General features: G+C 27.4%; 1 protein-coding gene across 4 annotated transcripts in view; it reads right to left on the bottom strand.

Moving 5' to 3' along the window:
* Positions 1 to 5,453: 5,453 nt before the first annotated feature.
* The window catches only part of d4, a 37,460-nt gene continuing 31,252 nt past the window's right edge, over positions 5,454 to 11,661 (bottom strand). For all 4 annotated transcript variants that reach the window (XM_014429953.3, XM_014429952.3, XM_014429955.3 and 1 more), the window contains 4 exons: positions 10,042 to 10,202; positions 7,556 to 7,697; positions 7,369 to 7,481; positions 5,454 to 6,660 (listed from right to left, as the gene is read on the bottom strand). In XM_014429953.3, the coding sequence (XP_014285439.1) occupies positions 6,532 to 6,660; positions 7,369 to 7,481; positions 7,556 to 7,697; positions 10,042 to 10,202 (545 nt within the window). In that variant the 3' untranslated portion in view covers positions 5,454 to 6,531. The remainder of the gene's footprint in view (positions 6,661 to 7,368; positions 7,482 to 7,555; positions 7,698 to 10,041; positions 10,203 to 11,661) is intronic.

Here is an 11,661-nt window from a genome sequence, read left to right as displayed (position 1 = left end):
GATAAATTCATAATTTAGTTTCTCTTTATACTTTATTCGATATCTGTTGTACAGAATGAATTGTGTGTAAATATGGAATTGTTTAAGAGTAACTTGTTTGTTTATATTTACTCAAAGAATGCATGTTTTGTTGTTTCCTGGATGAAAAATTTTTTTTTTGTACTATTACATTTATATGTGTATATTTTAACTTTTTTGAAATTTTAAACTATTTCTAAAATTCATTTAGAACATGGCAGTAGTCCAAAACACATAACATGAGGAAGCAAGAATATAGCCCTGAATATAACCTTGTGTCATGAATATTGTTCTTCCTTTTTGCAATAAATAGTTAAGAGTGTTAACTTGTATCTTAGAGTTAGAATATCATATCTTCAAATATTTTGTTTTTTAATTGTACTTAATTTTATATATTGAATGTTTTCTTCAAGCAAATATTTAAGAGAACAATTAATTTCAGTTTAAGTTGCAGAAGATCTTAATATTTCAATTGACAACATCTTTGTAATAGAAAAAGTTAATGTTTCAAATCTTAAATTAGCTCTTTTTTAATCTCACGAGTTTATGGTAATTTAAGTTCTAAAATTTATATGCACCAATATTTCCTAAATTTTTACACACTTTTTTGTCTTGAGCTAGATCTGAAATTTGAGGAATAGATATGCTCATTAACATTGGTGTTGATGGCAGGAAAAAAAATAATCAAATTAAAGACATTTTGCTTAACTTAAGCATATTTCCTCCTATTTGCTTTAACACTGCTGCTTAAAAATAAATTTCTTTATCATGTGTGCATTATAAATACTTAATATATTTCTTTCCAGATTTAAAAGTCAAATTTCATCTAATTATTTTATTTCTACTATGTCTATGGATATCTTCCTTAACAAATCACTAGGTTGGAAATATCCGGATTTTGGATTTAAACAGTTGTCAACATGATTCAGATTTATTTTATTTTATTAATTTAACTCTTTAGAAAATTTAAAAGTAAAATTATTACACCAAGAATAGTTAGGCATGAATAAACCTGGAAAAATTACTAGATATTGTAATGAAATTATTATGTTAGTGGAGTGATAAGATTTTGTTGAATTAAATATATAGCTTTATATTAATTTTGACTCGCCCAAATTGTAGATGGCCAAAACTAAAAAAGAAAAAATAGGTATGAATCCCTAAAGCTACGTTTTTACATAATTTTTTTTTGTGATTTGTAATAGAATCTTTTATTTATTTTTAGTTGATATATATATGTATAGAATAACTGACTAAAAATGTAGGTTGAATAAATACGATTTTCCTTTTACTGATAATTATAAGGGTAAAGCTTGAATTATATAAGGTCGGCATTTTTCAAAACATTTTTGCTATTACTTTTCCCTTTTTTTTTTTTTTCACACATTTATAATCTTTTCTAGTCTGTTTTGAATTCCTATAATAAAACCCAATATTTTCACTAGTCACTTGTAAAATATGAACTAAAGTACTTGAGGTAGCAGTAAAAACAAATTCAACTGATCAGTGTTATTTAATTTTATAATGTATACAATCAGATACCCAGAAAATAGGGTGAAAATTCAACAAAAACAAATCTTTGATATCTGGTGTAAATGACCAGTACAATTAAATGTAGTTTTTCTTTTTTTAACAAAAGAGATTAAAAAGTTGTATAGAGTATTGATACGTTTTTTAAATGTCCATTTTTTTTTTTTTTTTATATGTATAAAATATTTCCTGGTTTTTATTACATACTTATAAAAAAAAAAAAAAATACATATTTTGAATTTCTTATCACATAAAAATTCCATCTCTTGCTATACCTCCTTATTAGCTCTATAAATAGATAATGATGAGGTAATCTTTTATATTAATTATGACGACATTTATCAAATTTATAGACAGTTGAAAGTCATAACTTTATCGTTAGCTAAGCTGATAGTGAAATAAAATAATCTTTGCTTACTAATAAAGCTAAGAAATCTTAATCATGAAAATGATAACTGAATTATGAGAATCCTGATATGCATTTTTGCATAGTCTCATCCCTCAATATTATTCAGTCTTTTCGATTTGAAGAAATATCCGAAGTAGTTAAAATGAATAATCTAATAATGCTCAATTTCAAAATAGTTGTTTTTGTAAATCGAACAAAGTGTTTATACAGACTATCTGGATGGTTTGAATTTGGTTTAAGTTGACTATTATCCAAGTAATTTCTTTGGACATTCATTTTAAAAAAAATTTATTTAGCCTGATTTGTTCTTATCTCTGTGTGCTATTTGAAATGGTAATTAAAAATCTTTCTGCTAAGGAATTTGTCAAACATTAAAAGTGTTAATAATTAATAACAAGCACTAATAACCATGATTCAAGAGTCGGTGTTTGCTGAGAGAAATTATCAAGATGGATTCAGGCAGATACTGAAGTCAAATGCAAGAAGACTCTTACTATTGGATTTTATTGACCAGTTTTCCAGACAATAAAACATCTTATCCTAAAAATCAAAATCCTCAAATTAAAAATAATTATTCACAAAATTTAAAGGAAAATATTTGCTATATGGTGTACGAAGATGGTTTTCAAGAAAGTTATAAAATTATTAGAAAACTATTTATTAGTCTACTAATTAATAAATAGCTAACTAATAATCTTATAAATAAATTAATGATCAACTAATAATCTTTGTAAAGAAAATGTACATACCATATAACAATTAATTTATAGTCATAAATGAATAAATGCTTTGGACTTACTATGTATTAATAAGCTTAAGATCTAATAATAATAATACAATTGACTATATGGAACCATTCCTTTAAAAAAATATTGAAGATTTGATTTTACTAACTTTACCTCCTATGGTCCTATCAGTAAACTTTTTTTTAAGCAGATGTAATCAGAGGCCTTGAAAAAAACAAGTTCCAAACAAACGAAATTTTCAGATTATTTCATAAGAAAACAACAAAAAATAAATTTCTGAACAATGATTAATTATTCTTAAATTATTTTTATATCAATACCTTTATAAATTTTGTTATTAAATTGATTTATTATTTACGAATTGACCTTTTTCTTTCCTCAGTCAGTAACCCAAAACCCCTTGGTTTTAATTGCTGATTAATTACAACCAATTAATTTTTGGTTAGTTTGATTCATCCAGATTAAATATCTTTGTTTATTCATTTGAATCACAAAAGTATTATATGTAAATAACAATATTACAAAATCAAATACAGAAAACAATTGCATCTCATCAACAGGAATAATATAAAAAATTACAATTTTTTAAAAGGTTTGAGCACCAATTTATTAATGAATGTTACAATTACAATTAAAAACAAAATAATACTTTCCATATTATAAAAAAATAGGAAGATGTTTTTATCTTTAAAAAGAAATACAAAAATAAAGATTTTACATTGCGAATCTAATCCTACAAAGTAAAAATTATTTAGTGGAAAAAAAAATTACATTTTGCTCCTTTTGTTTTAAGTACACAAATATTTCTTTATTACTTTTCTAAATAATACATAAGTTATGCAAAAATGTTACTCCAAAATTATATTGCAGAAAAAGTTTTAAAAATAATGCAGGCAAAACTTGTAACATAGTACTAAACATTTATCGTATACTTAATAACATAAACATGCAAATAATTTGAATTTGAAAGTACAAATCAAATTATGAATCACTTATTAACTACATCATAACTAAAAAAAAAAAATTGGAAATTTGATATTCAGCAGTATGATTTGAAAACAAAGAAGTTTTGAGTTATGACATAGTCACTGAGTGATGTTAATGAAAAAATTACAATAAATAGCAATTCAAACCATTTAATACGTGCCTGCTAATTTAATACCATTTTATCGCAGAATAACAGTCAGTTCCTAAAAACATTAAATTTTTCAGTCCTTATATTCTAATAAGAAAACAACATTCATTTATCAAATGATGATAAAAATAGTTGGCTATGATCACTATATATGTTTGTCTGAAAAGTCAAAGAATTTTTTAAAACAAATTATGATAAATCTACAGTTACATACAAATTCTACAATGCCATATTAATTTTTTAATATAACATGCAAATAATAATAATCCTCAGATTTGGAGAATAAAGAACATATAAGCAAGCGAAGAATTAAATACATCGGTTGGTAAAGTGATAATAAAAAATTGTAGAATTGGAATAAGTATAATTAAAACCATAAATAAGTATCATTCAAATTTTAGTATATTTATCATCAAAGTGAATACACCAAGAGTTGGTAGGTCTGATTTCAAGATAACACATCTGCTAATTAATATATCTGAATTAACTGGTTGGTTATTAAATAAGACAATCAATAATAATTTTTTTTTCTTTTATTAAATTTTAAAAATCACAAATTTTCTGTAAGCTAAGTGCTTTGCAAGAATAATTTCTCATCATTGACCATTTCTTATAAACATTACATGAAATAAATTGGGCAAAATAAATGAAAATTTGTGACCTTAGGGTTTGAATGTAGATAGATCTACACAAAACACATTTCACATTTATATATTTTAGTACTCAATCGTCCAACACAACAAAAGAAATTGTGAGAGCTATCAATACAAAATTTCTAGTGAATGATTTAATCATATAACAGTTTCACTGTTAAATTAAATAAACAAACACAAGCATATTTATACCCAAATTTTTAAGTCTTAGTAGTTTAAAGTTCCATTTAACTTGAACATCCTAAGAATACATAATATACTTATTTAAACTTAACATATATCAGAATTGATGATCAGTTCAAAATGAAAAAAATAGCTTAATAGTACACTTTACTAACTGATAGAATAACTAATCAAAGCATTAAAGAAACAGCACAGCAGTAGTCAGTATATGCAGTCACTTACAGCAAGGACTACACATCATTGGATACAGCAAACCGTAAGAGGCACATATTACAAGGAGGGGATTTCTTTTTTTTTTTTTGTTTACCATAGATTACCATAAGGAGTCGCTCAATAAAATTGTAATTTTAGTTGAAGTATTTATTGATTATGATGTTTCAATGAAGGTATAAATTAACCAGTAGTGCATGTTATAAACATAATAGTTAAAATAGAGAATATATCGATAGTTGAGAACTGAACAAGAGGGAGAAAAAGATAAATCAAACAAATAATAAATAAATATAATGATATTTAGAATAAATTTCTTAATAATAAATGCACAAACATTTTCTTCTTTATATTGACAAATTCCTTGTTTAGAACTTGAATTTCCGTAATTTGTTGAACAGCTAATCACACTATTTACAATACACTGTAATCTTCATGTTACTAATACAAATTTTTTCCTTTGTCATTGTGACATCACATAGCTGTAAAGATTTGCTCTGAGGTAATAACAAAAAACTGTTTACAATATTTCTTATTAAAAAAAATAACTAATTAATTGAAGTATATAAAACCTTTTTGTTAATACTATATCATGTTTGATATGTGTATGTACATAACAGTGTTTCTATGTGTAGTGTTTTCTATAATTTACATTGGATTTTTTAACCTTTTAGTGCAGTATTGTAACATCTTATTAGCCAATTTATTCAACCTTGCTTTATTTCCTTTATGAAAATAATTCATGATTTTCTGAAGTTCATAAATATTAAAATCCTGCATGTCTTGAATAGTTCAGTACAACTGTTGTAATCACATGATCGGGGCAAAACATAAAATATACAACCATGGAATAAATAACACTATGCCTTTCTTTTTATTATAATACTGGATTTAAATATAGTTAAAATTCCCATATTTAATATATGAAAAAAAATAGGAACAATAATTATTCAACCTTGCAGAATACTACCGCTCATAAAATTAAATACTATTTATTTAAAAAGAAAAGTATAACTATTATGCAAAATTAAGTATGTTATGTTTATTACTAATTAAAATAAAAAAAAATCACATAAGTAAGATAGCCTTTAGAGTGGGTGTGGTTTTAAAAAAATATAATCTTTTAAGATAAAAATATATATCAATAGGATAACCGTCTATAATTAAATAATATAGTTCTTTATATGGTCAAGTGTTTTCTAAAATTCCAATCACGATAAATTTAATCTCATGAAAGTGAGATACATGTGCTGGCAAAGTTTATTTCAACACTTAATAATTACAAATAGCCGAAAAACTAGATGGCATTTGGATTAGAGGAAAATCAAGTCCAAAAATATCAAGCACTCATCACAATATCAATCAACAAATTAAAGTAAAACTAATACAAGGGTCTTTAAACTTAAGTACACAATTCCACTGCTTATCCTAGAATAAGTATTTAATGCTTGTTAATCGCTAATATCATGTATAACAATACCCTGGACCTATAACTACATTAATTTAAAATACAGATGCACAGATATTGAGTGTAAGCGTTACATTTACTAACGAGTACACAAAATTCTATTTCTATCATTAGTAAAATAAGTGTGCAAACATCAAACTTTTAAAAAAATAAAACAAAATGCATTCTTCATTTTTTTTTTATTTGTCATGAAACTCGATGAGGCATAAACGGCAGCTCCATGATCCTTCGGGAGGTGTATGAAGTGGAGGTGCAAGGCAATACATATGGTAACCTCGGTCACAGTCATCACAGAACAAAAGTTGGTCCTAAAAATTTGTTTAAAAATATATTACAGAACTTTTTTTTTTAACATCATGATTATTTTTTATTAAGATCAACCAGTGGTAGACAACATTAAAAAAACAAGATGATTGTTTTATGTTAGCTACTCTAGTTTGATCCTAAAAATAAAGCAAAACTTTACCATTAAATGCTTTTTTTTTTACCATAAACAGAATAATTATACCAATTTCTAATTGAACAAAAAACTATTAAGGCACTATTTACACTAGTTGTTTGACCTGGTAGAAAGTTAATACCGAATATTGTTATACTAAAACAAGACTGTCATACTTCATAAGAGAGATTAAGATTGATTAATTAATTGGCAATAAAAATAAATAATTATGTTCCACAATTATGCTTAATTTTTTAATTCCTTTAGATTTAAGAAAAATATAATAGCTAAGATATTGTTGTATTGCTCATACATTCTATCTCAGATGCTTATTATTAACATTCTCTCCTTCTCATTTCTAAAAGGTTTTTCCATATAAAATACAAATGGTTGTAATATAACTGAGTAACGATTATTACAGGTGATAATTCTGTTACGAGATTACATAATGTGCCAGTAATAATAGAAGATTCGAGCTAGGACTGTAAATACCAATAAATCATCCAAATTAAACAAATACCTAAAGTAGTAATTATTAATTTAAAAAAGTAAAAATAGTTTTAAAAAAAAGACTTACATCATTGTCAGAAGTTCCACAGATTGAGCAGCATTTACACTCAATACATTGCCAACGATACTTTCTAACTGATACTATCATGTTATCAGTAAACTGTAAACATGTGGGGTGACCTAAAATTATTTTTTATTATTAATTAGCCGCATAAATAAATAATGAAAAGAAAATCATAATAGACTTAATTTACCTGAGCGACCACAATCGGAGCAAGACAATAGTTCCTCTGGTTGGCCTGACTTTTTATTTGATACTGCATCACCAAGACAGAAATCACAATATGCAGAAGGAGGAGCACGTTCTTTCTCGTTTTGTTCCATTATTAATACTTGCTAAAGAAAATTAATAACAATGAAAGGCCATAAATAAAGTTTAATTTCTAATTCTATACTTAGTAATATAGCAAAAATCAATTAATTAAATTAAATCTTAAGATAAATTTCTATACAGAACGTGAAATGAAGTTTATAAAAGAGAAACTTCTAACAATATGTTAGATTAACCAGATACATTTTTTTTTTTGTTTTTTAATGTTACAATGACATGTTCAATCCAAATAATTTAAGAACTAACCAATGACTTCAAGAACATAATGTAACATTTTAAGTGTTACAACTGTGAAGGGTTCTTAAAAGCATTTTCATGCTAATTTCAAATCTAATTTTAGTTTAATATTTAAACTAAAATCATATCACATTTCAATAAAGTTTACACGAAAATCACATCTTTTAAACAGAGAGAATTATAATGTAAACTCCTCTTTGGTTCCTCTTCTCCAGTAATTTCATTGCTTCAAATTCTTTTTGAAACAGGTTGAAACTTCTCTTCCATGATTGATTCCCTTCACTTGTGCTGTCTCATTTTTAATATAAAATACTAAATATCATTTCTAACTATCTCCAACATCCCCCATCTGTTTCTTATCATTTTTCTCCCAAGTTCATCAGAGACCTTTCCTTCACTCGATAATTTCTGAAATCCCATGAATCATCATTACCAAAGCAGACAAGGGCAACAAGACTGTTAATGGAACATTCATACTACAATGACAAAATAACATTACTTCCATTGGACTGATCCATATTCACACCCACATCCCAGGACCCTAACCCTATTCCTTCACTTAAGACCAAATTTAACCAACACCTCAAGGACCTCTTATATTGTTTACAGATGAACTATCCTACTTAAAGAAATCTTATTTCCTACAATTTTATTTCTCGCCGTTTTTATGGACTTTCTAAAACTCAGCATCCTAATACCTCTCAACCTCCTATCACTTCTCTCTCAGTCAAACTCAGCAAATTCTTACTTCCCTCTTTACAAGTCCTCAATTACAATAATCCAAATGATGTTCACAATTCCTTTCACCTCCACAATCTATTATTATCTTTCACTATCCCTGACCACTTCACGTTTGTTTCTTTTGATGTAGAAAGTTTGTCCACTAATACTCTGAAGCCCTGCTTCTATAAGTGCTTAAAGCCAACTGGTCATCAATTGCATTCCACACCAACCTTAACTGTTCCTATCTTGAATCCATTCAACTCAGTTGTAAATCCGGTTACCTTACCTTCCATAAAAGAAGATCAAGACATCAGAGAGTTTTATTTCAATAAAAAGGAAAACTGTTTCAACAAATAGACATACTGGCGTTCTTACTTTACACCTTGGATTGGAAAAATCAGTGAAAAAATTTGGTGTCCAAAAAATAGGAACAACTATTAATTGGCTGGTGCAGCTTCTTGCATATGCTGATTGTCAATTTCTCTCAAAGAGGCTGCACCACTTGGTTTAAGTACCTGGTGTCAGAGGAGGAACCCTCCTGAAATGGATTATATGTTGTTTGCTCCTTTTGTATTTGGACAGCATCAGAGTTGGGTTCACTTCATAACACAGTTGAAAATAATAATGGCATCTGCAGAAGTGAGGAGGATCTTGGATGCCAATTGCTCCAATTTTTCATTATTAGTCAATTTATAAGCAAGTTTCTAGCTTGCTGAACCAAGATTACTGTGTATAAGTCACTTATCCACTCACATATAGGTTCAAAACACAGACCATATAACAAACACAAAAGATTGAAACAGCACCAGTTGGAAAAAGAGAGACTCAGAAAGGTAAAGCTGAGATGGATAGTTGGCATGATTGCTGAAGCCAGAACTCTTGGTATAAGGTGTTAGTGGGTGACTATCCAGGATACCGAGGAGTAGAAGGCGACACTTGAGCCAACTAAGATACAGTAATGGAATGTAGAGCCGAGGATCATGATAGTGGTGCCAATAGGATTTTGATGAAACTTAACTAAAGTCTTCTCATTTCCTTCAAAATGATTCTGGTTAAACTTCTATATGATAAAATCATTCTTGGTTTTTGTATATTTTGAAGACTATACAGATCCCAGAATATTCCAGATGCTCATTAGAAATATAATTAAATTTTTTAATAAGCTGAAGTAAAAGAAGAAAAAAAATTGATTGGGGCTGAGGCAAACAATTTTCCTATTTGACTTAGAGGTAAGGAGAGTCATGTGAGTGGAAACACCAGGTATATGTATTGTAAATAAAGTTAATGGTGTTTTAATGACATTATATTAAAGTAGTATAAAGATTTAATATCATTACATAAAACATTAAAATAGCATGATTTTAAAATATACAAAAACTTGAGCATTACCTCAGGCAATGAAGATAGTTTTTTTTCTGGCTGTGGATTTGGCACAGCGGTCGCTTGGGGGCCTTGAGGGGGAGGTACTGATGGTTGAGGTTCTTCCTGGGAAGGAGCTGCCGGAGAGGGAACCACCTGTGGTCCTGATCTTCCTCTCCTGTTGTTAGTTCCTAATAAAAAAATAAAAATAAAATAGGACATTAATCAAAAGAATTTATGATTATATTAAATGTTAATAATAGTTTAACTGGCTGCATAATGAAAATTTAAAAAATCTGAACAATGAGAATATAAACTCTATATGTTATTAGATTATATGAAATGAGTATGTTGCTTTTACATGCATGTATTATTTCTTGGGATACTTCTAAACCTGGAAAGTTTGTTTGCTTATTTTTAACAAACTTGGTACATATTATGGGAAATGTATAATTCAAAAATAATTGTAGAAGAGAAATGTAAAGAGGTTGTCTAACCTTTCTTGAAAAAGAGATATTAGTCTGTTTTAGCTATCATCTACCAAATTATTAAAGTGATTTTGGTGTTCGCCTGAAAAAGGAGATATGGCAATTGATCCTCGTAAGGTTAATTTGGTTTTCAACAATAAACAGGAATGCTGTTTTAATCATGTCACTCAGTTATCCTTGGAAGACAGAGTAAATTGATATTTTTTAAGATGTGTAATAAAAGAATACTTTATTCAATAACTAAAGCTTCAGAAATTTTCAAAATTCTAAAATAATGATAAAAAAAAATTCTGTTAGTTTATGGACTATTACATATCAGCTATACTATCATAGCCAGCGAAAGACAAGCATATTGTGAGTACCTGTTTCAGAGAAGTATGTGATTGATCCTCACCTGGATTAGTTTAAAACTACTTTGTGGCAGTCTTGTGAAATAAATCAACACTTCTATTCTAGTTAGGACTATCCAGCAATCTCTAGATGGATTTCAGGTAATGACAAAAAGAACCAATCAACCTACTTCCTGCAACCAGACTGCTCACCTCCCCTTCCAGTGGTCAAAGAGGGAAGCGCAAGATTAATCATGAGTTACAAAATTAATATCTATTCTCTCGACAGGAATTAAAACTACAGTGCATTTAGGTTGTCTTCACAGGATCCTTCTCCAACATGAATGCCTATCACAGAGTGGTTTGAATAAAGATAGTAAATCAATGAAATGTTTAAATTATTTTACTCATAACCTAATAACAATAAGAATATTATTCATTACTTACTTATTTTTTTAATAACACAAAAACTAAGAACCTGAAAAATATTTAACATCTGTTTTAGCTTTCTCTAGTACATTAAAATACTTAATCCCTAATGTAAGATTAAATTTTAAAGACTTTCTGTTAGAAGTACAACTAACTATTCATAAAACTTCTAGTGTCAAGTAAAACTTAAATAATTAACTTAATCATTTCACGAGAAATAATCTTTAAATCTGTACGAAACTTAATATTCACAATTTCTCGTGATATTTAGATTTCCTGAGGGACTGATAAAATAGAAGATATGATTAGAAAAAGGTGTTATAAACATTAATAAATTCAATTTTCTTTTTCTTTTTCAGATTCTTATGTTTTTAGCATAACACCTTCATAACATGTAATATATA

This window comes from Halyomorpha halys, unplaced genomic scaffold (assembly GCF_000696795.3).
Source record: "Halyomorpha halys isolate HHAL.00 unplaced genomic scaffold, Hhal_1.1 Scaffold840.1, whole genome shotgun sequence".
In the NCBI taxonomy this organism is placed as follows: domain Eukaryota; kingdom Metazoa; phylum Arthropoda; class Insecta; order Hemiptera; family Pentatomidae; genus Halyomorpha; species Halyomorpha halys.
This window is presented reverse-complemented; position numbering and strand designations above follow the sequence as displayed.